General features: G+C 47.6%; 1 protein-coding gene across 8 annotated transcripts in view; it reads left to right on the top strand.

The window, feature by feature from the left end:
• Nucleotides 1-25,879, top strand: part of si:dkey-166d12.2 (rap1 GTPase-activating protein 1) — a 66,682-nt gene extending 40,803 nt beyond the window's left edge. For 4 of the 8 annotated variants that reach the window (XM_035387958.1, XM_035387956.1, XM_035387953.1 and 1 more), the window contains 22 exons: nucleotides 2,314-2,407; nucleotides 8,681-8,728; nucleotides 9,200-9,238; nucleotides 9,515-9,700; nucleotides 10,545-10,648; nucleotides 11,451-11,529; nucleotides 12,506-12,559; nucleotides 12,954-13,037; nucleotides 13,851-13,951; nucleotides 14,560-14,689; nucleotides 15,178-15,333; nucleotides 16,863-16,934; nucleotides 17,365-17,451; nucleotides 17,957-18,094; nucleotides 19,083-19,214; nucleotides 19,980-20,089; nucleotides 20,701-20,814; nucleotides 22,062-22,194; nucleotides 22,438-22,528; nucleotides 23,547-23,596; nucleotides 23,907-23,954; nucleotides 25,041-25,879. In XM_035387958.1, coding sequence (XP_035243849.1) covers nucleotides 8,690-8,728; nucleotides 9,200-9,238; nucleotides 9,515-9,700; nucleotides 10,545-10,648; nucleotides 11,451-11,529; nucleotides 12,506-12,559; nucleotides 12,954-13,037; nucleotides 13,851-13,951; nucleotides 14,560-14,689; nucleotides 15,178-15,333; nucleotides 16,863-16,934; nucleotides 17,365-17,451; nucleotides 17,957-18,094; nucleotides 19,083-19,214; nucleotides 19,980-20,089; nucleotides 20,701-20,814; nucleotides 22,062-22,194; nucleotides 22,438-22,528; nucleotides 23,547-23,596; nucleotides 23,907-23,915 — 1,908 coding nt within the window. In that variant the 5' untranslated portion in view covers nucleotides 2,314-2,407; nucleotides 8,681-8,689 and the 3' untranslated portion in view covers nucleotides 23,916-23,954; nucleotides 25,041-25,879. Of the gene's footprint in view, nucleotides 1-2,313; nucleotides 2,408-8,662; nucleotides 8,729-9,199; nucleotides 9,239-9,514; nucleotides 9,701-10,544; nucleotides 10,649-11,450; nucleotides 11,530-12,505; nucleotides 12,560-12,953; nucleotides 13,038-13,850; nucleotides 13,952-14,559; nucleotides 14,690-15,177; nucleotides 15,334-16,862; nucleotides 16,935-17,364; nucleotides 17,452-17,956; nucleotides 18,095-19,082; nucleotides 19,215-19,979; nucleotides 20,090-20,700; nucleotides 20,815-22,061; nucleotides 22,195-22,437; nucleotides 22,529-23,546; nucleotides 23,597-23,801; nucleotides 23,864-23,906; nucleotides 23,978-25,040 lie in introns of those variants that run through there. The other 4 variants (XR_004761960.1, XR_004761959.1, XM_035387954.1 and 1 more) reach the window with 4 other exon arrangements.
• Nucleotides 25,880-27,875: the final 1,996 nt, after the last annotated feature.

The following is a 27,875-nucleotide window of genomic DNA, read 5'->3' as shown; positions in this document are numbered from 1 at the left end:
GGAATAGGGCTGGAACAGTGCAGGAACAGTGCTGGGACAGTGTGGGAACAGTGCAGGAGTGGTTTGGGGTGCTGGGCTGTAGGTTCAGTGCCCTGGTGAGGCTCTGCTGGGACAGAGCCTGAAATGTGCAGTAAACGTCCAGTTTGTAAATGTGCTGAATGTAATTTGTGTTAATTGCTTCTGTGCTGGCGTCTGTGAAAGGGCTGAAGTGTGCAAATGTAGATGCAGGAATGTGGGCAGTGATCTCCAAACTGGGATCTGCACTGAGAGCTAACTTTCAGGCTTAAAATCAAGCTCTTCCTCTTCTGCTTAAACCCGTTTAGAAAGACTTGTCAGATTAGGAAAAGAGTCCAGGGTGTGTTGTGCCATTGGGAAGTGGGTGTGTTTGCATATTTCAACCGGTAACTGTGTGAAACCACATTTTATGGTTTAAAAGCATTACACACCTGTGCCTGGCACACTCCCTTATTACACCTGGCACTGCTCAAGGTGGCACTGCTGGAGGTGGCTAATGTGGGAGCTTTCTGTATCTGGTCTTGCACCAGATACAATGAAAATGAATTCCCAGCAGTAACTGTCAAATGGAGGTGCTCGCCTGCTTATGAATGCAGACTTTCCCTCCGGTAGTCCAGTTTGGGATGTTGTGTGTTGCAGATCCAATAAAGGATCAGTAACAGGCTGAACATTTTATTACATACGTGTGCCTGGCACACTCCCTTATATGGGGTGACTTAAGTTCATAATTTGCAATATAATTCAAAATTTGTTTTCTATTTATATGTTTATATATTTACTGTGGCAGTTCAGTTTTAACACGTTAGTCCTAAAGGGGACAATAGCAAACTTCTTCCTGGAATTTGAAACTGCATCCTTCCTGTTATTGCTTGGACAAGCATGTCCCCAGGTTCAGTCAGACCAGCTGTATCTGCAGTGTTTGAAATGTGAGAAGATGGTCTAATCTGGGGGGGGGGGGGGCTGTGTAAATAGGGTGTGAATGAATGGCCTGCTTTTGTAGAGACTTTGAAGAAACAGGCGGTACACCATCATACGTGTGCAGTTTAAACAGTTCTGGCTTTAATGGTGGGGGCAGCTGACTCTGAAGAGCAGCAGTGATTTTCAGTGAGCATTAAGATCTGTCTGTTCATGGGTTTTGGAACTTGATGGAAATGTAGAGCCTGGTGGCTTCCTTTCCTTTTTGCCTTCCTCTTCCTCCGCTCCGCCGTACCAGCTCGTCTGAGCACACGCACGATGGTCTGGAGGTTTAGTGGATCGACCGAGAGAGGTGATGAAAGCAAACCGAATTACACCATCAAACAGTCAGACTACAGATTGGCCGGCTGTGCCTCGGAGGAGAAAGAGAAATGGAGTGAGATAGGGAGGTGAAGAGAGAGAGTGAGAGAGGAGATGGAGCATTCTAAATGCAGGTGAACAACAGGTGTAATGCAGGTGATCAGCAGGTGATCAGCTGGTGATCGGCAGGTGATCAGCATGTGTAATACAGGTGATCAGCAGGTGTAACGCAGATGATCAGCTGGTGTTTGGCAGGTAATCAGCAGGTGATTGGCAGGTGATCAGCAGGTGATCTGCAGATGTACTGCAAATGTTTTTGTTTAAATGAGGGCCGTTTTTTTTGCCGATCACATTAGACTGAGGTGCATCTTTAGGCTCCTAACTGGTGGATAGGTGCAGACCTGAGCCCTAAAGCCCACCGTCTGCTAGATAACGAAGAGCTGGGCAGCAGAGAAAATGAGAACCAGCTGGCCTGCATTGTGCTGATGAGTTTAAGGGGGAAATTATAAAACTTAAACAGACTGACTAACAAAAATCAGCATGCACGGGGTCCCCAGGAGCCAGTCTGAGAACCACTGCCCGAGGTGGCACTGCCGGAGGTGGCACTGCCCGAGGTGGCACTGCCCGAGGTGGCACTGCCGGAGGTGGCTAATGTGGGAGCTTTCTGTACATGGTCTTGCACCAGGTACAATGAAAATTGTTTGGAGGCGCTCGGCAACCTTTCCCTCCGGTAGTCCAGTTTGAGATGTCGTGTGTCGCAGATCCAATAAAGGATCAGTATCAGGCTGAACAGCTGATCTGGGGAGAATCCTGAGGCTTTGTTGGCATCAGTGCAGCAGGCGTTCCTACGGTTACACCCATGAACCTGCTCTTCTGGCCCCATTGTCACCCTGGCAGCCAGCGAGCTGCACAAGCTTCCTCCGAGCTGAGTCTAACTGTCACCATGGTGGTGGACAGAATGATTGATGGCAGGGAGGCCTTTGATGTGCTGCTGAATGCTCCTGCTGTTTTTGCTGTTTGTAGGAAGCAGGATGGAAGGATCCCCCGCCTGTCTGAGCAGCTAGAACCCCCACCGTTCCCGCCATCAGCCTTCTGCACCACCCCCCCCCTCCTGAAGGTGAGAAACCGCTCACTTCCCCCTGTGTTCAGGCTTCCCCTCTGAGAACTCACCCCTCTGTCTCACCTGTTTCTCCATTTCTCTATCTCTCATTCATCTCTCCCTCTCTCCATCTCTCCTTCATATCTCCATCTCTCCTTTATCTCTGCATCTCTCCTTCAACCCTGCATCTCTCCGTCTCTCATTCATCTCTCCTCCATCTCTGCATCTCTCCTTCATCTCTCCATTCCCATTGGCTGCATCCCACTTGTCCAGCAGCCTGATTGGTCAGTCCTGAGATCGGTGAAGGGTGACCACACCCCAGGCCCTGTAACCCCAGGCCCCATACACCCTGGGGCCCGTATACATACTGTTATATACATAATGTACATATATACATACTGTTATATACATAATGTACATGTATACATACTGTTATATACATAATGTACACATATACATACTGTTATATACCTAATGTACATGTATACATACTGTTATATACATAATGTACATGTATACATACTGTTATATACATAATGTACATATACACGTACTGTTATATACATAATGTACATGTATACATACTGCTATATACATAATGTACATATACACATACTGTTATATACATAATGTACTTATATACATACTGTTATATACATAATGTACATGTATACATACTGTTATATACATAATGTACACATACTGTTATATACATAATGTACATATATACATACTGTTATATACATAATGTACATGTATACATACTGTTATATACATAATGTACACATACTGTTATATACATAATGTACATATATACATACTGTTATATACATAATGTACATATATACATACTGTTATATACATAATGTACATGTATACATACTGTCATATACATAATGCACACATATACACATACTGTTATATACATAATGTACATGTATACATACTGTTATATACATAATGCACACATATACATACTGTTATATACATAATGTACTTATATACATACTGTTATATACATAATGCACACATATACACATACTGTTATATACATAATGTACATGGATACATACTGTTATATACATAATGTACATGTATACATACTGTTATATACATAATGTACATGTATACATACTGTTATATACATAATGCACACATATACATACTGTTATATACATAATGTACTTATATACATACTGTTATATACATAATGCACACATATACATACTGTTATATACATAATGTACATGTATACATACTGTCATATACATAATGCACACATATACACATACTGTTATATACATAATGTACATGTATACATACTGTTATATACATAATGCACACATATACATACTGTTATATACATAATGTACATGTATACATACTGTTATATACATAATGTACACATACTGTTATATACATAATGTACTTATATACATACTGTTATATACATAATGCACACATATACATACTGTTATATACATAATGTACTTATATACATACTGTCATATACATAATGCACACATATACATGATGTTATGTACAGAAATGCAGTGCCTTTGGCCAGAGGACTGGCCCATTTTCCCAACCCTTTCGTACAGGACTCTTACAGAAATGGGAGAAGTTGAGGTTTGAATGTTCCTGAGTGCAGTGAGGGCTGAGTGAGAGAAAAGGGTCACATGACCCAGCTGTTTACTGAGTGCAGCGTTTATTCACTCACCCCTCCCCCTTCGAGAAGCTCTCATTATCCAGAGTAAATTACACACTGCTGTGGGTTAGAATACATGAATGTAAAGCTAAATTGCTCCTGTGCAGTTGTTCATATTTGTGAGCTGCTATGCTACGAGAAAAGCCAGACTTCTCCTTTCTGAGCATTTTACACAGATAGCTCACTCTGGAGTTTTTGAGTTTATTTCATTTTCATATTATTGATTCAAGTTTTTTGTGTTGATGCCCATTTTCTGGCTTTGCGGTGGTTTAAAGTAAAGAAAATATACTTCAGGTAACTCCAAAGTCGATTGGATGGCTAATTTGTGTTTCCAGAGGTTTTAGATATGAAAAGATTAATTTTACTGTGTTTATTAAAAATTATAAACAAATATACAGTTTTAGGTTGTAAATCAATCTTTATGGAGGACAACAGACTTGTTGTAATTGTACAGTTGAAATAATATTTTTTTGATGAACACACAATTAAATATTGATAAAATAGTGCAAAAATTAACATATTTAATACTACACATACACTACATGGCCAAAAAAATTTAGACACCTGACATCCAACATCTCATCCACCAACCCTGCTATAACAACCTCCACTCTTGTGGAAAGGCTTTATACTAGATGTTGGAGCATTGCTGCAGGGACTTGCTTCCATTCAACCATTAGTGAGGTTGGGCACTGATTGGGTGATTAGGCCTGGCTCGAAGTTGGCTTTCCAGTTGATCCCAAAGTTGTTGGATGGGGTTGAGGTCAGGGCTCTGTGTTGGCCAGTCAAGTTCTTCCACACTGTTCTCAACAAAACCATTTCTATATGGATCTCGCTGTGTGCCCGCGGGTACTGCCTAGCTGAAAAAAGGAAAGGGCCTTCCCCAAACTGTTGGGGAAGCACAAAATCATCTAGAATGTGACTGTATGCTGTAGCATTAAGATTTTCCTTCACTGGAACTAAGGGACCTAACCCAAGCCATGAAAAACAGCCATTACCTTTTGTCACGTGGTGTGTTTTGGATTCTTTTTTTGGACAATATTCCTGCAGTGTAGTGTGTATGTGTGCTAGGAGCTGCTTTGAGCCTCTTTCCTGCTTCTAATTGATTTTTCAGTCATTCTGAAGCAAGTCTGGGTTTACATAGCTCATTTATGTAGGTCAAGAACTTGCTCCAGACTGTTGATTTTCGTTTGTTTTATTGCGGACATGGACCTTGTTGTTCTGTGCCCTGTGTTTGCTGTGCTTGTTATGTTATAAGGCCTTTGTGTGCCCTGCATGGTGTGGAGAGGTTGATTTATTTGCCTGCTTTAAGGCGGAAAACAGGCTTCCTTCTCTCCGGTGTGGAATGTTCTGGATGCTTGCTGTAGAGCGTTTAAAGCTTGTAGCGGCCCTCTCCCTCTCCCTCTCCCTCTCTCTCTCTCTCTCTCCCACTCCCTCTCTTTCTCCCCCTCTCTCCCTCTCTCTCTTTCTCTCGCTCTCTCTCTCCCTCTCCCTCTCCCTCTCTTTCTCCCCCTCTCTCCCACTCCCTCTCTGTCTCTCTCCCCCGCCCTCTCTCTCTCTCTCTCTGTCCCTCTCCCTCTCCCTCTCTCTCTCTCCCTCCGTCAATTCAATTCAATTTGCTTTATTGGCATGAAATACATACAGTAAATATTGCCAAAGCATTACATAATAATAAAAAAACACAGATACTCTCTCTCCCTCTCACGCACGCCTGGGCGTTTAAGGCGAAATGCGGGGAGGCTGGAGACGGTCACAGCTCCTGTAAGAGCAGGCCTTCCCTTCAGACCGCGGGCCTTCCCTTCAGACCGCGGGGCGACCCTTAGTGCCCACAGCTCCTGTAAGAGCAGGCCTTCCCTTCAGACCGCGGGGCGACCCTTAGTGCCCACAGCTCCTGTAAGCGCAGGCCTTCCCTTCAGACCGCGGGGCGACCCTTAGTGCCCACAGCTCCTGTAAGCGCAGGCCTTCCCTTCAGACCGCGGGGCGACCCTTAGTGCCCACAGCTCCTGTAAGAGCAGGCCTTCCCTTCAGACCGCGGGGCGACCCTTAGTGCCCACAGCTCCTGTAAGCGCAGGCCTTCCCTTCAGACCGCGGGGCGACCCTTAGTGCCCACAGCTCCTGTAAGCGCAGGCCTTCCTTCAGACCGCGGGGCGACCCTTAGTGCCCACAGCTCCTGTAAGCGCAGGCCTTCCCTTCAGACCGCGGGGCGACCCTTAGTGCCCATGCACTGTGAGGCAAGCTGGCCACCAGGGTCTGCCTGTGCAAATGTCGCTCTGTTTGAAAGAGCTGTAAAGTAGTTTGCTTGAGCGATAAGTGCACTTATCACAGTGTTAACTGTGCAGTGTGTATAATTACTGCAGTAGATATGTACTGTAAGAACTGCTGTGCATTTATGCATGCATGCATGATCACATGCACTCCCTCTTACACACAGACACACACACACGCTCACACATACACACACACAGGTCAGCCTGTTTAAATACACACACACACACGCTGACACACACACACACACACACACACACACACACACACGCTGACACACACACACACACGCTCACACACACACACACACACACGCTCACACACACGCTCACACACACACACGCTCACACACGCTCACACACACGCTCACACACGCTCACACACACACACACACGCTCACACGCACACACACACACACTCACACACACTCACACACACACACAGGTCAGCCCACTCGCTTGTTTGCATTTGTACGTGTTCAGAACAGAACACTGCAGCCTGTTTCATTTAAACTCTGCTCCTTTGTTTGTTTTATCCACTGTCCTTTTGTCTGCATGTTTTTGAAGGTGCTTTCAGGTGCGCAGGAAGATAAATATCAGTCTTTGATAAAGAGTGGCCTCGATACTTCTCGAAACTGATTTCTGAAAAGCATTCCGGTCACTCCGCGATATTCACTTGTTATGTCTGCCTGTTGTTCTCCCATGAAAAGAGCTTTGTATGTGGGCAAGTTTGTTTTGTGAGAGCAGTTTTTGGGAAGTGTGTTAAATAGAATGGCTTCCCAGAGAAGTCTGTGTTTTGCTTTGGCAGTGTGATGTGTGGAAGTTAAGAGCCACAGATTGGTCCTCTGGGGCACTGAGGTGTTCTGGTATGGTCTGGTACAGAAGCTCTCATAGCCAGGGGCTGGTAGCACGCTATCGATTTTATGAGTCTGTATGCAGAAGGTCTCCTGTCCTGGTGCAGGGAGGAGAATGCTCTTGTGTTTAAATGCTCTTTCCTCTTCTCTCTACCCCCCACCCCCCACCCCCCGGGAAATTTAGCAAAAATTCTGCTTTATGGCATTAATCTAATGCAACTTGCACTGATAGAGACTCAGATCTCAGGTCATATATCTGCACACATAGTGATGAACCCTGTGTCTGAAGCTGCCCAGCACAGGGCCACTGATCACCCCCAGATCGGCCTGGGCCACTGATCACCCCCAGATCAGCCGGGCCACTGATCACCCTCAGATTAGCTGGGGCCACTGATCACCCTCAGATCAGCCAGGGCCACTGATCACCCCTAGATCAGCAAGGGCCACTGATCACCCTCAGATCAGCCGGGGCCACTGATCACCCTCAGATCAGCCGGGGCCACTGATCACCCCCAGATCAGCCAGGGCCACTGATCACCCCCAGATCACCACAGGGGCACTGATCACCCCCAGATCAGCCAGGGCCACTGATCACCCCCAGATCACCACAGGGGCACTGATCACCCCCAGATCTGAGTATCCTCGTGTATCAGGGAGGGAACAGCGCTGCTGGTTACTCTGATAAAGGGGAACTGCCATTTTAACTCTGCCCATGCTGAGCACAGCAGGGTTCATTCATTCAACACTTCCTGAAAAACTGCTCAGGTCTCCCTTTGAATAGCCACATTTGAATATTCTAAAAATGTCATTTTAATGTAGATGTAATGCTGTAATATTAATGTAATGTAAATGTAGTTCTGTAATGTAAATGTGATGCTGTAATGAAAATGCAATGTAAAAGTAATGTAAACATAGTACTGTAATGTAAATCTTATGTGAATGTAGTACTGTAATATAGATGTAGTACTGTAATGCAGCATTTCCCAACCTTTTTCCTTCCGCAGCACACTTTTCAAATTTACAGAATCTCATGGCACACCACTCTCAAAAGCATAAAAAATAAACACCCTGCAGCCCCCATCCACATACGCACGCACGTAGGCCTAAATGTTCTTTTGGGGTTTTAATTAAGCTATACATTTTAATGACATTTATTTTGGTTTTTGTGAATGGGATTTGTTCATTTAAGTTTTTTAAATTCATTTGAACATAAAAAATTTTTTTTACACGGCACACCTGACGTAACACCAGAGTGCCACGGCACACCGGTTGGGAAACGCTGCTGTAATGTATATGTAATGTAAATGTAGTACTGTAATGTATATGTAATGTAAATGTAGTGCTGTAATGTGTATGTAATGTAAATGTAGTACTGTAATGTATATGTAATGTAAATGTAGTACTGTAATGTATATGTAATGTAAATGTAGTACTGTAATTGTATGTAATGCTTCCTCATTTGCAGGGCTGCAGAATGGATGGAGACAGAAGCAGCCTTCCACCTCCTCTCAAAGTACGTCCCTATTATCCAGCAGCTGGTTCTCTGTCTGCAAATGGCTCCAAGTCAGGGCGTTTAAAGCTCGTAGCGACCCTCTCTCTCTCTCACTCGCCCGGGTATTTAAAGCTCGTAGCGACCCTCTCTCTCTCTCTCACTCGCCCGGGTATTTAAAGCTCGTAGCGACCCTCTCTCTCTCTCTCACTCGCCCGGGTATTTAAAGCTCGTAGCGACCCTCTCTCTCTCTCTCACTCGCCCGGGTATTTAAAGCTCGTAGCGACCCTCTCTCTCTCTCTCACTCGCCCGGGTATTTAAAGCTCGTAGCGACCCTCTCTCTCTCACTCGCCCGGGTATTTAAAGCTCATAGTGGCCCCTTCTCTCTCTCTCGCTCACCTGGGCGTTTAAAGCTTGTAGCGACCGTCTTAAACCATGTTGGACTTCTGTGGGTCATTATTACACAGTGATAGCTCTGTGTTCTCTTCTCCGCAGACTGAGGAAGACTACATTCCGTACCCCAGTGTACATGAGGTACTGCAGCCTCTTCAGCATCTGAAATGAGTATCCATCTGTTCACTCACATTACAGAGAGAATAAGAGCATGTTTGTTTATAGTTGTGTTCTGTCACAAGGGGACTACCTGCTCTAATGCCCTAATGAGAAGTGTGCGCATGTGTGAGCGTGCGTGTGTACGTGTGTGTGCGTGTGTGAGCGTGCATGCATGTGCGTGCGTGCACGTGCGTGCGTGTGCGTGTGTCAGTTTTGGTGGAACCTATTGACTTCCTCTGTTGTTGCTGTGGTTACCAGGTGTTGGGTCGTAAAAGCCCCTTCCCTCTGATCCTGCTGCCCCAGTTTGGGGGCTACTGGATTGAGGGGACCAATCATGAGCTAGGGGAAGCCCCCAATCCTGAGCACATGCCCTCAACCCCATCTCGCGTTCAGCTGGAAACCAACACCACTTCCATGATCTACAGGAAGAACTTCCTTGGCAAGGTGAGTACCTCTGTCATATTCTTACACACCTCCTACTTGATCCTTCAGCTGTGAGCCTCTCCTCACCAGGCATGGCCAAGTTTACCCAGCCCAGACACCTTCCACATCTCTCTTTGCTTCAGAGAAAGCGTGCAATGAAACACCTTCATTGTTTACTTGCGTGCTCTCAGTGTAATTATGAGTATTACTGATGCTAGTCCATGTAGAACTTGGGAAAGAAGAACTTGAAAAAAAGGCGAAGGAGATGGTACGTTCACCCTCTAAATCAGAGTAGGACGGAGAATGGAGAGTTTTGTCTGTACATTCGGCAAATGCAGAGTTTAGACGAGGGGGGCCACTTTCTCTTATTTCCGAATGTGTGCTAGGCGTTTTAATGACTTGCTGGTAAATAGTAAATGGACTGCATTTACAATTGATGCCTCTCATTCACCAGAGCATTGCTGAAACGAGTAGCACCATTCATCAAACATGCGGGAACTCAGAATCCCCATCTCTACAGAAGAGAGATTGGCGTTGACTCTCCGTACATTAGCATGTGAAGTCTGCCCTCTGAACTCTCAACTGTGACGTAACCAACCATTTGATATTTGGACCAATAGCTGAGAGGGGGAGGTCGGAGAACAAGAAAGAAGTTTTCCAAAAGTTCTCCCTGGAGGCCGTCGCACACTGCACCATACGAACACACAACACCGCATCTATTTATTCTTCAATTGTTCTCATTGCTTCGTTTTGCTCAAAAAGTTCTACTTCTTACGAAATATACTGCCTACTTTAGGGTTCTCAGGGATAACAGACGTGTGTGGAGGGGACGGGTTCTCAGTGATGAGTCTGCTGGTCTCTTTAGGAACACTTTAACTTCTACTCCATGGACAGTGTGCTGGGGCATCTGGTCTTCTCCGTGCGGTATGATGTCATTGGGGACCAGGAGCACCTCCGGCTGATCCTGAGGTATCTCACTCCTCCACTCCACTCTTTCACCTCTATCCCTTGCTTTTCTGTCCATCTTTTACCCCTTCTCCTTCAGGGCAATGCTTTAGTACTATATTAGAGCCATTTTAACTGGGAGTAATCTTATTGGTTTCAACTCTATGAGTACTTGTTAGAGTGCTTTTAACACTAGTACAGTACTCTGATAGCCTGATTTAACTATAGTAAAGTACTCCGTTACAGTGATTAATATGATCCTTATTGGACTCTATATGAGCGCAGTTAGGAGTGGATATAAAACGGGATTATTTCAGTAATTCTGTCTCCCCCCAGACACCTTGTGTCTGAGTTCCCCCAGGTTTCAGTGAAATGTTTTCATGCTGATATTTCATTGGATATTGCGTTTGCATTTGGACGTTGGATTTTTTTGGGAACTGCCAAAGAGAGGCCCTTTAATAGGACCCCAGAGGGTGGCGGTGTGGGTCTGTGGGGTCACCCCTCAAACAGCAGCGGGAAAAGGGGTGCTCTGTGAACTGATTTATCAAACGCCATGCCCACAGGGACCGATGTGCATTGCCCACAGGGTCCGTCCGTGTAAACGCAGATCACTCCAGAGAGCCCCTCCCTCCCCTCATTCTGTCCTTTCAGTAAAACTGGCTGTACGTTTCTCCTGAAACTGAATAGCCCCTCCATTTCTCTTCTGAATTTGATCTGTAGCTGAAAAAAAGAAAGCTAGAAGGATTAAGTTTAGCAAGAAATTATTTAGTTGTAATTTTTCCCAGTTTTTATATGAAGCATCATTTTTGCGTTTTTGTTTTTTCAGGTCGAAGTTGAAAACCTATCAGGACGTGATCCCCATATCCTGCCTGACGGAATTCCCCAACGTGGTGCAGATGGCCAAGGTGGGGACCACTGTGCTGCTCCGCATGGGGAGGGGCTTCATGGGGCACCTGCACCCAGATACTGCTGTCACTCGCTCACACTCCTGTCACTCACTCACTCCCTGTCAGTCACTCACACTCCTGTCACTCACTCACTCCCTGTCACTCGCTCACACTCCTGTCACTCACTCACTCCCTGTCACTCGCTCACACTCCTGTCACTCGCTCACACTCCTGTCACTCACTCACACTCCCTGTCACTCACTCACACTCCTCTCACTCACTCACTCACACTCTTGTTACTCACTCACTCACACTCCCTGTCACTCACTCACACTCCCTGTCACTCACTCACACCCCTGTTACTCACTCACACTCCCTGTCACTCACTCACACTCCTCTCACTCACTCACTCCTTGTCACTCACTCACACTCTTGTTACTCACTCACTCACACTCCCTGTCACTCACTCACACTCCTGTCAGTCACTCACACTCTTGTTACTCACTCACTCACACTCCCTGTCACTCACTCACACTCCTCTCACTCACTCACTCCCTCTCACTCACTCACACTCCTGTCACTCACTCACTCCTTGTCACTCACTCACACTCCTCTCACTCACTCACTCCTTGTCACTCACTCACACTCCTGTCCAGTCACTCATACTGCTGTCACTCACTCACTCCATGTCACACGCAAACACACACACACTCTCTCACACACATATACATTCACACACACCCGCACTCACACAGATGCACACACGCACACGCGTACACACACTCACACTCACACACACACACACACCCACACTCACACTCACACACACAGCTTCTTTGTCCTCAGCAGCCAGTGAGCTCATTTTTAGGAGATGGAAGATGGTAACAGTTTCTTAATGTCTTACCTACTGAAAGTTAAAGACAACCACATTGCCAATTTATTGAATAAATTTACAAATATTCTTTCGGTTTAAAAGCTTTTTTCTTTTCCCCAGCTGGTGTGTGAGGAGGTGAATGTGGACCGATTCTACCCTGTCCTGTACCCAAAGGTAGGTATGAACTGGGCCTGATGTGTTGTAGTAATGAAGCTGTCACTCTCAGTGATGTGGGCGTGGCTACAGTAAGGGCTACAGGAAAAGCAGTGGCATCAGCCCTGGTGTAGGCCATGCACAAGCAGAGGGCGGGGCCTTCTCCACTGGAACCCTCATGACCTGAGCAGTGCAGTCTTCACACATAAAACACGCGCATGTAATATAAATATAACTTAATGTTCTTTCAGTAGGGTCAAATGAGCTTATCTGATTGGTCAAGGGGAAGCAGCCTTTATTCCTGCTTTGCTGGGGTTCCCCAGGTTTGGTGATTGACAGCCCTGATCCTGGATCAGTTGCCACTCCCCCTGGATAAGTTGCTCCTCCCCCCTGAGTAACCTGTTCTCTATTTCAGGCCTCCAGGCTCATTGTTACCTTTGACGAGCACGTTATCAGCAACAACTTCAAGTTTGGGGTCATCTATCAGAAGTTTGGGCAGGTGAGGTCATCATGAATGGCAGTGATTTCTGGATTAAGAATTTGACTCCCTGCTGTACAAAATTGGGCATGCTGGAATTTTAACCACGTGTGTGGCAATTAACGTTAATGTGAGCTTGACTAGACATGCGTTTGTTTCTAATAGCTAATATCCAAATTTGCTATATTCCCAGGCCATGTGACGGGTAAAAAGCCTGATTTATTTTTTTGTTTTTTAGCCCAAACGCTTCAGCAGCTGATGACAGTGTGACTGCATTTCTGTCCATGTTTATCCCTGCCTCGGGTTGGCTTTGTTAACAAGGTGTTTTTGCTCACAGAATGAACAGCTGCTCACTGGGTGTTTTTTTGTTTATTGCACCACTGTCTGTAAACTCTAGAGACTGGGGTGCATGAAAATCCCAGGAGGGCAGCTGTTTCACCACGTCTGACTCCAAGCACAAAGTCACTTAGATCATGCTTAGATCACCCATTCTAATATTTGGTTGAACAACTAAACCTCTACATGCTTTATATACTGAGTTTCAGCCACATGATTCAATGTTTGGAGGAGCAGGCTCTTCATTGTGTTTCTATGGCAATTTGGGACTCATCCCTAGGGTCAAGCTACAAGCTTCTACCATTTGCTGAGAGTACAATCATAATCTTATGGATTCTGTGGCTAGTAATGCATAATTTGGGTTTTTTATGGAAAGCATGCTAATTGTAATAATGATGATTATATCACAATGAGTCAGTCTTGTGGTCTTTCTAAACCTCTAAGGGTTTACTTCCTGTTGAACTTCCTGTTTGTGAATGTGTTTGTGCTTGTTGCCAGACTACCGAAGAGGAGCTGTTTGGGAACAGTGAGGAGAGCCCCGCCTTTGTGGAGTTCCTGGAGTTCCTGGGACAGAAGATCCAGTTGCATGACTTCAAAGGGTAAGCATGAGGCTCACAGGTAGGGCTGTGGTAAGCCTGAGGCTCACAGGTAGGGCTGGCCCATAAACCACCATCATATTTACTAAATGATATGTGTAATATATAATATATTTGAGTGCAATAGCAGTCATTGCTGCCATGTGGGGTGTTGGAATTATTGTCTTTTTTCCTGTAATAATAAAAACTGATACTGAACCTCAAAACTCCAGAGGCCATTTGAAAAACATCTAAGACTACTGTGTCTGTTGGGTGTTGTGACAGCCAATCAGCAGGTTGGCCATGCGGCTTGGCCATGTTTTTTTCTTATCACATGGTTGTTATATGGCCTTGCTTCTGATTGGTTGTCATATCAACACCCAATGAGCAGGGGATGATTCAAAGCGATCTGAATGCCTGGGAGGGGGTGGCCTGGGCGGGGGGCGGGATCTCCTCATGGGGCCTGAGAACGCTGGCAGCACCCCTGGGCCTGGGCCTCTGCAGCGGGCATTATGGGGTGCGGGGGGAAATGAAGCCTGCCTTTGGCTGCTGTGTGAAGGGTGAATCTCAGTGCCCAGGAGGATTGTGGGATGTGGTGCTCGATAGACTTACGCCATGAGTCTGTTCTCCAGATTCCGCGGCGGGCTGGACGTGACTCACGGACAGACAGGCACCGAGTCGGTCTACACCCTCTTCCACGACAAGGAGATTATGTTCCACGTGTCCACCAAGCTGCCGTACACTGAGGGGGACGCCCAACAGGTGCACACCTCCCTACTTCCTCTTACAGAACCACCCTCGTCTTCATTCAGTACTTTCACCCTCCAGCTTTTAAACGGCTGCTTAATTATTCTGGGGAACATTTTCCAAGGCAGTGCGCTATAAAGCTCCTAAATCAGCAAATAATGAAGAGACATGGGAGTTCAGCCCTGAAGGCAAATATTAGCATTAATAAATTGGTGCAAACTGCAGGTGCTGTGCATTCTATCAGTGGGGTTTACGACATGTGATAAAGGGCTTTGCCATTTCCCATGTGGGTTTAGAGCAGAGCGTCCCGTGAGGTCATAGTTCTGTTGACTGTGAGGTCATAGTTATGTTTACCGTGAGAGGCTGATATCTGCAGCCCGTTTCCCGGGAGACGACCGTGTGAAGGGCTGTGTTCGCAGTCCTCAGAGGACAGAGCGATGAGGTGTGGGGGGTGCCGTGCTCGTCTGTCACCATGGTAACACACGTCTGGCCATCTGTTGCAGCTGCAGAGGAAACGCCATATAGGAAATGACATCGTGGCCATCGTGTTCCAGGAGGAGAACACGCCCTTCGTGCCCGACATGATCGCGTCCAACTTCCTGCACGCGTACGTGGTGGTGCAGGTGGAGCAGGGCTGCTCTGGCAGTGCGCTGTATAAGGTAATGCCTCCTGACCGGGCCTGGAGCACAGGCTCGGTACGGTGTGCTCATACACCCTTATCACTGCCCTGTAATGTCCCATTCTCTACAGCGTCCTGTACCATACTGTCCATCTAACATCCTATAAACCAGCGCTGTCTGGACACAATACTCAGTACCATGCTTTCTGCAGAATCTTCTGTAGCTTTCTACAGAATCGTTTACTGTTCTACCCCTCTTAAATGTCCACCGCGCTGTCCTTTAGTGCAACGCCTGCATTAGCTTTCTGTATGAGCGGTGTGTAGCAGGCTGCAGTAGCTGCATTAGCTGTCTGTATGAGCTGAGTGTAGCAGGCTGTAGTAGCTGCATTAGCTATCTGTGAGCTGTGTGTAGCAGGCTGTAGTAGCTGTCTGTATGAGTGGTGTGTAGCAGGCTGTAGTAGCTGCATTAGCTGTCTGTATGAGCTGTGTGTAGCAGGCTGTAGTAGCTGCATTAGCTGTCTGTATGAGCTGTGTGTAGCAGGCTGCAGTAGCTGCATTAGCTATATGTCAGCTGTGTGTAGCAGGCTGTAGTAGCTGCATTAGCTGTCTGTATGAGCGGTGTGTAGCAGGCTGTAGTAGCTGTCTGTGTGAGCTGTGTGTAGCAGGCTGTAGTAGCTGTCTGTGTGAGCTGTGTGTAGCAGGCTGTAGTAGCTGCATTAGCTGTCTGTATGAGCGGTGTGTAGCAGGCTGTAGTAGCTGCATTAGCTGTCTGTATGAGCTGTGTGTAGCAGGCTGTAGTAGCTGTCTGTGTGAGCTGTGTGTAGCAGGCTGCAGTAGCTGCATTAGCTGTCTGCATGAGCTGTGTGTAGCAGGCTGTAGTAGCTGCATTAGCTGTGTGTATGAGCTGTGTGTAGCAGGCTGTAGTAGCTGTCTGTGTGAGCTGTGTGTAGCAGGCTGTAGTAGCTGTCTGTGTGAGCTGTGTGTAGCAGGCTGTAGTAGCTGTCTGTATGAGCGGTGTGTAGCAGGCTGTAGTAGCTGCATTAGCTGTCTGTATGAGCTGTGTGTAGCAGGCTGTAGTAGCTGCATTAGCTGTCTGTATGAGCTGTGTGTAGCAGGCTGTAGTAGCTGTCTGTATGAGCGGTGTGTAGCAGGCTGTAGTAGCTGCATTAGCTGTCTGTATGAGCTGTGTGTAGCAGGCTGTAGTAGCTGCATCAGCTGTCTGTATGAGCTGTGTGTAGCAGGCTGTAGAGCTGCATCAGCTGTCTGTATGAGCTGTGTGTATCAGGCTGTAGTAGCTGTCTGTATGAGCTGTGTGTAGCAGGCTGTAGTAGCTGTCTGTATGAGCTGTGTGTAGCAGGCTGTAGTAGCTGTCTGTATGAGCTGTGTGTAGCAGGCTGTAGTAGCTGCATCAGCTGTCTGTATGAGCTGTGTGTATCAGGCTGTAGTAGCTGTCTGTATGAGCTGTGTGTATCAGGCTGTAGTAGCTGTCTGTATGAGCTGTGTGTAGCAGGCTGTAATAGCTGCACTTCACACGCTGACTGTGACGCTGCCCCCCCCCCCCCCCCCCAGGTGTCTGTGACTGCGCGCGATGACGTGCCTTTCTTCAGGCCAGCTCTTCCAGATCCCGCCATCTTCAGAAAGGTGAGCCAGTGCCATTCACTTTCACCTGCACTCATTAAGAACCAGACCCTCTAGTGTCTGCTACTGAGAATTTCACCCTAATGTCACCACACAAGAGCAATTGATGTTCACACATCACCAGTTTGATTCACAATGGGCCAGGATGAGCAGATAAGTGTATAAATGAAAAGTTGGATTATCTTCCAGTCCACAGGAGAAAAGGAGTTCAAGTCTGGTTTCACTTCTCTTTATTTTTCCCTCCCCTGCACCTCCCTACATCCCTCCCCTACATCTCCCTACATCCTCCCCTATACTTCCCTGCATCCATCCCCTGCTCCTCCCTACATCCCCCACCATCACCTCCCTACCTCGGTCCCCTGAACCTCCCTTCGTCCCTCCCCTGCAGCTCCTTCACCTCCCTCACTGAACCTCCTCTCTGCTCTGCTTTCAGGGAGCAGAGTTCCATGAGTTCTTGCTGACGAAGCTCATCAATGCAGAGTGTGCCTGTTACAAAGCAGAGAAATTCGCCAAACTGGAGGTGAGAGGGTTAGGGCTAGGGTTAGGGTTAGGGGGTTAAGGTTAGAGTTAGGATCAGGATTAGTGTTAGGGTTAGGTTAGGGGGTTAGGGTTAGAGTTAGGTGAGAGGAGTGTGTGGCTCAAACATCTCTATTCTGAGTGCACAAAAGCCTGTATTCTAAGTTATCTTATTGTGTTTGTGCGTGTGTGCGTGCGTACGTTTGTGTGTGTGTGTCCTTGTCTTTGGTGTGTTTGTGTGCGTGTGCTTGTTTGGTGTGTGTGTGTGTGTGGTGTACGTGTTTGGTGTGTGTGTGTGCACGCGTGTGCGTGTTTGGTGTGTGTGCATGTGTATATGGTGTGTGTGTGCGTGTTTGGTGTGTGTGTCCGTGTCTTTGGTGTGTGTGTGCTTGTTTGGTGTGTGTGTGTGGTGTGCGTGTTTGGTGTGTGTGTGTGTGCGCGTTTGTGTGTGTGCACGCGTGTGTGTGTTTGGTGTGTGCGTGTGTATATGGTGTGTGTGTGTGTGTTAGGAGCGCACTCGGACTGCCCTGCTGGAGACTCTGTATGAGGAGCTTCATCTGCACAGCCAGTCCATGATGGGCCTGGGTGACGAGGACAGGCTGGAGAACGGGGCCGGCGGGGGCGGCGGCTTCTTCGAGTCTTTCAAGGTAATCAGGGGCGGGGCCTGTGCAACTGCCACTATTCGCAGTGTGAGCTGTGCAGTGTGCCTTTTGAGTGACGTCTGAGCGTAATGACATTCGGCTGACCCTGGCACGGCGCTCGTGTGAGGACCTTCCCTCGGGAGCGTTAACCTGCGGCGGGCGTCTGGCAGTCAGAGAGCTGCAAGGGGGGTCGATCCCCGGCCCTCTGGGGGAGTTTCCTTCAGCAGGACACCTAACCCTTAATGGCTCCTGATGAGCTGGGTGGTGCTTTGTGTAGCCGTAATAGCTGGAAAAAGTGCTATATAAATTGCATCCCATTGTTGATCCAAACTTTCAGGTATCCATTAGGAGGTCCAGTGCTGTGAGCTCTGATGGGTGCAGACTGACAGTCAATTTAAAAATGTACCAGTTTACAAGTGTGTGTGTGTGTGTGTGTGTGTGTAAGCGTGTGTGTGTGTGTGTGTGTGTGTGTGTGTAAGCGCATGTGTGTGTGTGTGTGTGTAAGCGTTTGTGTGCGTGTTTAAGCGTGTGTGTGTGTGTGTGTGTGTGTAAGCATGTGTGTGTGTGTGTGTGTGTAAGCATGTGTGTGTGTGTGTGTGTAAGCGTTTGTGTGCGCGTGTGTGTGTGTGTGTGTGTGTAAGCGTGTGTGTGTGTGTGTGTGTGTGTGTGTGTGTGTGTGTGTAAGTGTGTGTGTGTGTAAGCGTGTGTGTGTGCATGTGCGTGTGCGTGTGTGTGTGTGTGTGTGTGTGTGTGTAAGCGTGTGTGTGTGTATATGTGTGAATGAAGACCTTCGTAAACCCTTTCTCAGATTTCACCCTCTAATTCAGCCTTAACACACTCCTCATTCTTCTTCATTTTTGCCAGTTTATATCATTCTTTTTCTCTCCATTTTTCTTCTATTTCCCTCTATCTGGGCTCTGTCCCTGCTGCACACTGCCTTCTGGTGGTGGAGTTCAGCAGTGCGAGCTCAGTGTGTTTGGGCCTCTCTCTGCAGCGTGTGATTCGCAGCCGGAGCCAGTCCATGGACGCTATGGGCCTCAGTAACAGGAAGCCAAACGTGGTCTCCACCAGCCTCAGTGGCAGCTTTACCCACAATCCTTCAGAGGCCCACCGAACTCCTGGCATTGTAAGTAACCCTGTGAGCAAAGAGCAATGATATCAACCTGTTACCTGTGAGCAGAGAGCGATATCAGTCTGCTACCTGTGAGCAGAGAGTGATATCAGCCTGTTACCTGTGAGCAGAGAGCGATATCAGTGAGCAGAGAGTGATATCAACCTGTTACCTGTGAGCAGAGAGTGATATCAACCTGTTACCTGTGAGCAGAGAGCGATGTCAGCCTGTTACCTGTGAGCAGAGAGTGATATCAACCTGTTACCTGTGAGCAGAGGGTGATATCAACCTGTTACCTGTGAGCAGAGAGTGATATCAGCCTGTTACCTGTGAGCAGAGAGTGATGATATCAGCCTATTACCTGTGAGCAGAGAGTGATATCAGCCTATTACCTGTGAGCAGAGAGTGATATCCGCCTGTTACCTGTGAGCAGAGAGTGATATCAGCCTATTACCTGTGAGCAGAGAGTTATATCAGACTGTTACCTGTGAGCAGAGAGCGATATCCGCAATTATTATTTAGATTTTTGGCGCACTTGTTAATGAAGAAAAATTATTTAAAACGGGCTGAGACCAGTATCGGTTTAAAGGGAAGTATTCCGCCGGTCTATAAAGTTTACCTAAATAAACCGATAAAGACCCTATTTCTGACAAGTAGGTCAAGTTTTTGAAAGCAACATTCAGGGAGTTTTGAAATGACTTTTGAAATGATGTTTCTGATATTTTCTGATGGTGTTCCTCTCATAATGCCTCAGGCTGATGTCTGTGTGTGTGTTTTCAGTCTGTAATCATCCCCGGGAAAAGTCCAACACGGAAGAAATCTGGAGCCTATAACTCCCGGAGGAGCAGTGCTATTGGCATTGAGAACATTCAGGAGGTGCAGGAGAGGAGGTGAGTGCTGCTGATGGGGAGAGGTGGTGTGGGGCAGGAGGTGCTTGAGAGGAGGTGAGTGCTACAGGAGGTGCAGGAGAGGAGGTGAGTGTTGCAGACGGTGAGAAGAGGTGAGTGCTACAGGAGGTGCAGGAGAGGAGGTGAGTGCTGCAGACAGTGAGAGGAGGTGTGGGGCAGGAGGTGACCATTAGGGAGAGAGGAGGTAGAACACAGGAAATGGATAGTGCGGAATCCACAGATTGTTCAGCAATAAAATGGTCACAGTGCCTCCTTACTGCAGGCACCTACCGTTAGGGCAGTTTTATTCTCTCTGGGGCAGAGTTTAAGACAGTTTTCTGTGCTGTGGGGGCAATTAGGGTAGGTTTCTGTGTTTTGGGGAAGTTAGGGCAGTTTTTACACTGTAGGGCAGTAGATGAATATTCGAGTGGCAATCTTATGGGCAGAACATCCATTGCAGTTCCATGTAGGACCTGCTTGTGGGGATGTGTAAAGGCTGTGGGGATTCTTGCTGGGGACGAGAAGCCAGCTGTGCTCTAGCTGGTGGGCTGTCTCATTAGTATCTGTGCCCTGCACCTCACATTCTGTTCTACTGCTCCCCCCCCTCCCCGCAGGGAGTGCTCCCCCAGCATGCAGAAGACTCCAGACAGTGGCCACGTGTCGCAGGACCCTAAGTCTGAGAACTCGTCCAATCAGAGCTCGCCTGAGATGCCCACCACAAAGAACAGGTGAGTACTCTGTAGAGGGTGTAATATGTGTGTGTATACAGGTGTACCCTGTAGAGGGTGTAATATGTGTGTGTACAGGTGTACTCTGTAGAGGGTGTAATGTGTGCGTACTCTGTAGAGGGTATAATATGTGGGTACAAGTGTACTCTGTAGAGGGTGTACTATGTGTGTGTGTGTACGCTGTAGAGGGTGTAATATATGTGTGTGTACTCTGTAGAGGGTATAATGTGTGGGTACAAGTGTACTCTGTAGAGGGTGTAATATATGTGTGTGTACTCTGTAGAGTGTATAATGTGTGGGTACAAGTGTACTCTGTAGAGGGTGTAATGTGTGTGTGTACTCTGTAGAGGGTTTAATATATGTGTGTGTACTCTGTAGAGTGTATAATGTGTGGGTAAAAGTGTACTCTGTAGAGGGTGTAATATATGTGTGTGTACTCTGTAGAGTGTATAATGTGTGGGTACAAGTGTACTCTGTAGAGGGTGTAATGTGTTTGTGTACTCTGTAGAGGGTGTAATATATGTGTGTGTACTCTGTAGAGGGTGTAATATGTGTGTTCAGGTGTACTCTGTAGAGGGTGTAATATGTGTGTACAGGTGTACTCTGTAGAGGGTGTAATATGTGTGTGTACTCTGTAGAGGGTATAATATGTGTGTACAGGTGTACTCTGTAGAGGGTATAATATGTGGGTACAGGTGTACTCTGTAGGGGGTGTAATATGTGTGTGTGTATTCTGTAAAGGATGTAATATGTGGGTACAGGTGTGCTCTGTAGAGGGTATAATATGTGGGTACAGGTGTACTCTGTAGGGGGTGTAATATGTGTGTGTGTATTCTGTAAAGGATGTAATATGTGGGTACAGGTGTGCTCTGTAGAGGGTGTAATATGTGGGTACAGGTGTACTCTGTAGAGGGTGTAATATGTGGGTACAGGTGTGCTCTGTAGAGGGTGTAATATGTGGGTACAGGTGTACTCTGTAGAGGGTGTAATATGTGGGTACAGGTGTACTCTGTAGAGGGTGTAATATGTGGGTACAGGTGTACTCTGTAGAGGGTGTAATATGTGGGTACAGGTGTACTCTGTAGAGGGTGTAATATGTGGGTACAGGTGTACTCTGTAGAGGGTGTAATATGTGGGTACAGGTGTAGTCTGTAGGGGGTGTAATATGTGTGTGTGTATTCTGTAAAGGATGTAATATGTGGGTACACATGCACTATGCAGGTTGCCTGGGTGACGCAGGTGTGCAGCACTGTTCTCTGTTGCAGGGCTGCTTCTATCCCAGAGGCTGCTGACCTCTCCCACTCCTCCAGTGGCAGCAGCTTCGGGAGCGTGGTGGAGGAGAACCTGAACGAGCCTGGGGAGGAGTACGACACTGCACTGGTGCGTGTGTGTGTGTGTATGCGTGTGTGTGTGTGTGTGTGCGCATCTCATTGGTATGTGTGTGTGTGTCTCATTGGTGTGTGTGTGTGTGGTGTGTGTGTGTCTCATTGGTGTGTGTGTGTGCTTGTGTGTGCATGCGTGTGTGTGTCTCACTGGTGTGTGTGTGTGCTTGTGTGTGCATGCGTGTGTGTGTGTGCTTGTGTGTGCATGCGTGTGTGTGTCTCACTGGTGTGTGTGTTACAGGAGAGTCTCTCTTCTATGGGGACTCCACACAAGCAGGATGCGTTTATCTACGGCTCATGGGCGGCACACAGTGGCAGCAGCAGCCCTGCAGGTCAGAACAGCTACTGGTCCAGGATCAGCCTCCGCCCCTCTAATCCCAGACTATACTCACCTTCCCCACCTCTAATCCCAGACTACACTTACCTTCCCCACCTCTAATCCCAGACTATACTCACCTTCCCCACCTCTAATCCCAGACTACACTCACCTTCCACCTCTAATCCTAGACTACACTTACCTTCCCCACCTCTAATCCAAGACTACACTCACCTTCCCCCCTCTAATCCCAGACTACACTTACCTTCCCCACCTCTAATCCAAGACTACACTCACCTTCCCTACCTCCAATCCCTGTGTGTTCAGCCTCCCCACCTCTAATCCCAGACTACTCACCTTTCCCCCTCTAATCCCTGTGTGTTCAGCCTCCCCACCTCTAATCCAGACTACACTCATCTTCCCCACCTCTAATCCCAGACTACACTCACCTTCCCCCCTCTAATTCCAGACTACACTCACCTTCCCCACCTCTAATCCCAGACTACACTCACCTTCCCCACCTCTAATCCCTGTGTGTTCAGCCGCCCCACCTCTAATCCCAGACTACACTCACCTTCCCCACCTCTAATCCCTGTGTGTTCAGCCGCCCCACCTCTAATCCCAGACTACACTCACCTTCCCCACCTCTAATCACAGACTACACTCACCTTCCCCACCTCTAATCCCTGTGTGTTCAGCCTCCCCACCTCTAATCCCTGACTACACTCACCTTCCCCACCTCTAATCCCAGACTACTCTCACCTTCCCCCCTCTAATCCCAGACTACACTCAGTGTGAATAATGATCAGTCCACTGACCCAGCCATGTCCACCATTACTTGGAATTTATTGCTTTATTTTGGTGTCTGATATGGAACTTTTTCTCATTCGAAATGAATAACTTTGTGCACCTGAGTCATTGTATTATTTGTAATTGTCAGATTTAGGTGCTGTACAGTAGGCATTAGATAGGATATTAAAACACACTCTGTGGGAGGGGGTTTCATCATTGGAATATTGTCTGTCCCCCCACAGTGACGAGGACCGCACAACCTGAGGCCTGCACCAAGCCGGACCAGCCACTGGTGTGTTTGTGTGTGTGTTTCTGTCTGTCTGAGGGTGTGTGTGTCTGTGTTTATACTGTGTGTGTGTGCGTGCACATCTTTTTGAAAGGAAGTGCATTCTTTGAGGATAATTCCTTCTTTCACATTTTTAAGTAAAACAGAAAGCGCAGGTATCATAGATGACTGAAGATGATTAAATTGGCTCCAAATTTGTGTCTTTACACAGTGAGCGGAGTGGGTAATTAAGGCATTCTACAGGTGAATGATACACAGAATATGTACAGTACGGTAAGGTACTCTCTTTCTTAACCGGTCTGTCTGTTTTATGTAGAACTGCTAGCCCCTCTCACCAGACTGCTTCATGGATGCCCATCAACAGGTCAGCTGTCCTGTGTTTCCAGGGTTAGTGTGGTGGGTGGGGTTATTGTTGTGGGGGTATTGTTATGATTAGGGTCATTGGTGGGGTTAGGGTGTAGGGTGGTGTCCAGGTGGTGAGTGGGATTAAGGTCATGGGTATGGTTATGTTGGTGGGCAGGGTTATGGTGCTGGGTGTGTTTTGGGTAGTGGGTATGGTTAAGGTAATGGGCGGGGTTAAGCCGGTGGGTATGGTTAAGGTCATGGGCGGGGTTAAGACGGTGGGTATGGTTAAGGTCATGGGCGGGGTTAAGCCGGTGGGTGGATGTAAGTTGCTGTGTACCTGCATGTGTGTGTGCTGTACCGGCCTCCAATTAATGTGCTGTAGAAAAATGCGCTATATTGTGTAGTAGCGCACAGCCCTTATGGTTTATAAAATAACACTGCCACCCCAGTATAACCCCCCCCCCACAGCCACCCCAGTATAAATCCCCCCACAGCCACCCTGGTATAAACCCCCCCACAGCCAGCCCAGTATAAACCCCCCACCACAGCCAGCCCAGTATAAACCCCCCCACAGCTACCCCAGTATAAACCCCCCCACAGCTACCCCAGTATAAACCCCCCCACAGCCACCCCAGTATAACCCCCCCCCCACAGCCACCCCAGTATAAATCCCCCCACAGCCACCCTGGTATAAACCCCCCCACAGCCAGCCCAGTATAAACCCCCCACCACAGCCAGCCCAGTATAAACCCCCCCACAGCTACCCCAGTATAAACCCCCCCACAGCCAGCCCAGTATAAACCCCCCCCACAGCCACCCCAGTATAACCCCCCCCCCCCCCCATCCACAGCCACCCCGGTATAAACCCCCCCACAGCCACCCTGGTATAACCCCCCCCCAGCCAGCCCAGTATAAACCCCCCACCACAGCCAGCCCAGTATAAACCCCCCCACAGCTACCCCAGTATAAACCCCCCCCACAGCCAGCCCAGTATAAACCCCCCCACAGCCACCCCAGTATAACCCCCCCCCATCCACAGCTACCCCAGTGTAAACCCCCCCACAATCCTTCTGTCAGTGACCTCGTTTTCCTTCTATCCCCACAGCATTCCCATATGCATTCCCGACAGCATTCCCTCTCAGAGAACAGATGCTCCTGGGTTTTTGGGCACCATTGAGGATGAAGATGAAGATGAGGAGGATGAGGGGCAGTTTGTCAGGCAGGAGTGAGCCCTGAGACTATGGGCCCCCTTGCGACCCTCGCTGTGCCAGTCCGTTTACCTCTGCCCTGCGTCAGGGCGGGGCTTCCTGTGTTCCTCCTCACCACGCCACACTCCTCCTTTCTTCCTGTCATTTTTGTGTGGTAACCTCTTTCCCCGGGCCCGTCCCGAGCTGCAGGTGTCAGCGTTCTCACAGGAGTCAGGGCACGGCCTTTGGGAGCTGCAGAACGCCACTATAGATCCTGCAGCAACGCTGGGCAGTGTTCAGCGATGTGCAGTGCTCAGTGATGTGCAGTGTTCAGCGATGGGCAGTGTTCAGTGATGTGCAGTGTTCAGTGATGTGCAGTGTTCAGCGATGGGCAGTGTTCAGTGATGTGCAGTGCTCAGCGATGTGCAGTGTTCAGTGATGTGCAGTGTTCAGCGATGGGCAGTGTTCAGTGATGTGCAGTGCTCAGCGATGTGCAGTGTTCAGCGATGGGCAGTGTTCAGTGATGTGCAGTGTTCAGCGATGGGCAGTGTTCAGTGATGTTCAGTGATGTGCAGTGCTCAGCGATGTGCAGTGTTCAGCGATGTGCAGTGTTCAGTGGGATCTGAGCAAGGGAGACAAGCTGAGGGAACAACAAAACCCAAACGCAGCACATAACAGAACCCAGCACATTACCGTACCCAAACCCAGCACATTACAGAACCTAAACCCAGCACATTACAGAACCCAAACCCAGCACATTACAGAACCTGAACCCAGCACATTACAGAACCTGAACCCAGCACATTACAGAACCTAAACCCAGCACATTACAGAACCTAAACCCAGCACATTACAGAACCCAAACCCAGCACATTACAGAACCCAAACCCAGCACATTACAGAACTTAAACCCAGCACATTACAGAACCCAAACCCAGCACATTACAGAACCTAAACACAGCACATTACAGAACCTAAACCCAGCACATTACAGATCCCAAACCCAGCACATTACAGAACCCAAACCCAGCACATTACAGAACCTGAACCCAGCACATTACAGAACCTGAACCCAGCACATTACAGAACCTAAACCCAGCACATTACAGAACCTAAACCCAGCACATTACAGAACATAGTGCATTACAGAACCTAAGCCCAGCACATTACAGAACCTGAACCCAGCACAATTCAGAACCCAGTGCATTACAGAACCTAAACCCAGCACATTACAGAACCCAAAGCCAGCATATTGTAGAACCCAGCACATTACAGAACCAAAACCCAGCATATTGCAGAACCCAGCACATTACAGAACCCAAACCCAGTGCATTACAGAACCTGAAACCAGCACATTTCAGAACCCAGCACATTACAGAACCTGAACCCAGCACATTACAGAACCTGAACCCAGCACATTACAGAACCTAAACCCAGCACATTACAGAACCTAAACCCAGCACATTACAGAACATAGTGCATTACAGAACCTAAGCCCAGCACATTACAGAACCTGAACCCAGCACAATTCAGAACCCAGTGCATTACAGAACCTAAACCCAGCACATTACAGAACCCAAAGCCAGCATATTGTAGAACCCAGCACATTACAGAACCCAAACCCAGCATATTGCAGAACCCAGCATATTACAGAACCCAAACCCAGTGCATTACAGAACCTGAAACCAGCACATTTCAGAACCCAGTGCATTACAGAACCGTAACCCAGCATATTACAGAACCTAGCACATTACAGAACCCAAACCCAGCACATTACAGAACCTGAACCCAGCACATTTCAGAACCCAGTGCATCACAGAACCTAAACCCAGCACATTGCAGAACCCAGTGCATCACAGAACCAAAACCCAGCACATTGCAGAACCCAGTGCATTACAGAAGCTAAACCCAGCACATTACAGAACCCAAACCCAGCATATTACAGAACCTAAACCCAGCACATCACAGAACCCAAACCCAGCACATTACAGAACCTAAACCCAGCACATTGCAGAACCCAAACCCAGCACATTACAGAACCCAGTGCATTACAGAACCTAAACCCAGCACATTACAGAACCCAACCCCAGCACATTACAGAACACAGTGCATTACAGAACCTAAGCCCAGCACATTACAGAACCTGAACCCAGAACAATTCAGAACCCAGTGCATTACAGAACCTAAACCCAGCACATTACAGAACCCAAAGCCAGCATATTGTAGAACCCAGCACATTACAGAACCCAAACCCAGCATATTGCAGAACCCAGCACATTACAGAACCCAAACCCAGTGCATTACAGAACCTGAAACCAGCACATTTCAGAACCCAGTGCATTACAGAACCTTAACCCAGCATATTACAGAACCTAGCACATTACAGAACCCAAACCCAGCACATTACAGAACCTGAACCCAGCACATTTCAGAACCCAGTGCATCACAGAACCTAAACCCAGCACATTGCAGAACCCAGTGCATCACAGAACCTAAACCCAGCACATTGCAGAACCCAGTGCATCACAGAACCTAAACCCAGCACATTGCAGAACCCAGTGCATTACAGAAGCTAAACCCAGCACATTACAGAACCTAGCACATTACAGAACCCAGATTCACTAAATTATGCCTTGTGTACTCTATAAAGCTTTCAAAATCCTAATAATAGAGAGCATCTCACATTTATAAACATTTCTAGTATTGCCATTGTAGGAAAGACATAGTCACAGCCTGTGGTCACAGGGAGTCAC

Source organism: Anguilla anguilla, chromosome 13, assembly GCF_013347855.1.
Source record: "Anguilla anguilla isolate fAngAng1 chromosome 13, fAngAng1.pri, whole genome shotgun sequence".
NCBI lineage: Eukaryota > Metazoa > Chordata > Actinopteri > Anguilliformes > Anguillidae > Anguilla > Anguilla anguilla.
Note: the sequence above shows the minus strand (reverse complement) of the source record. Positions and strands in the feature narration are given on the sequence as shown.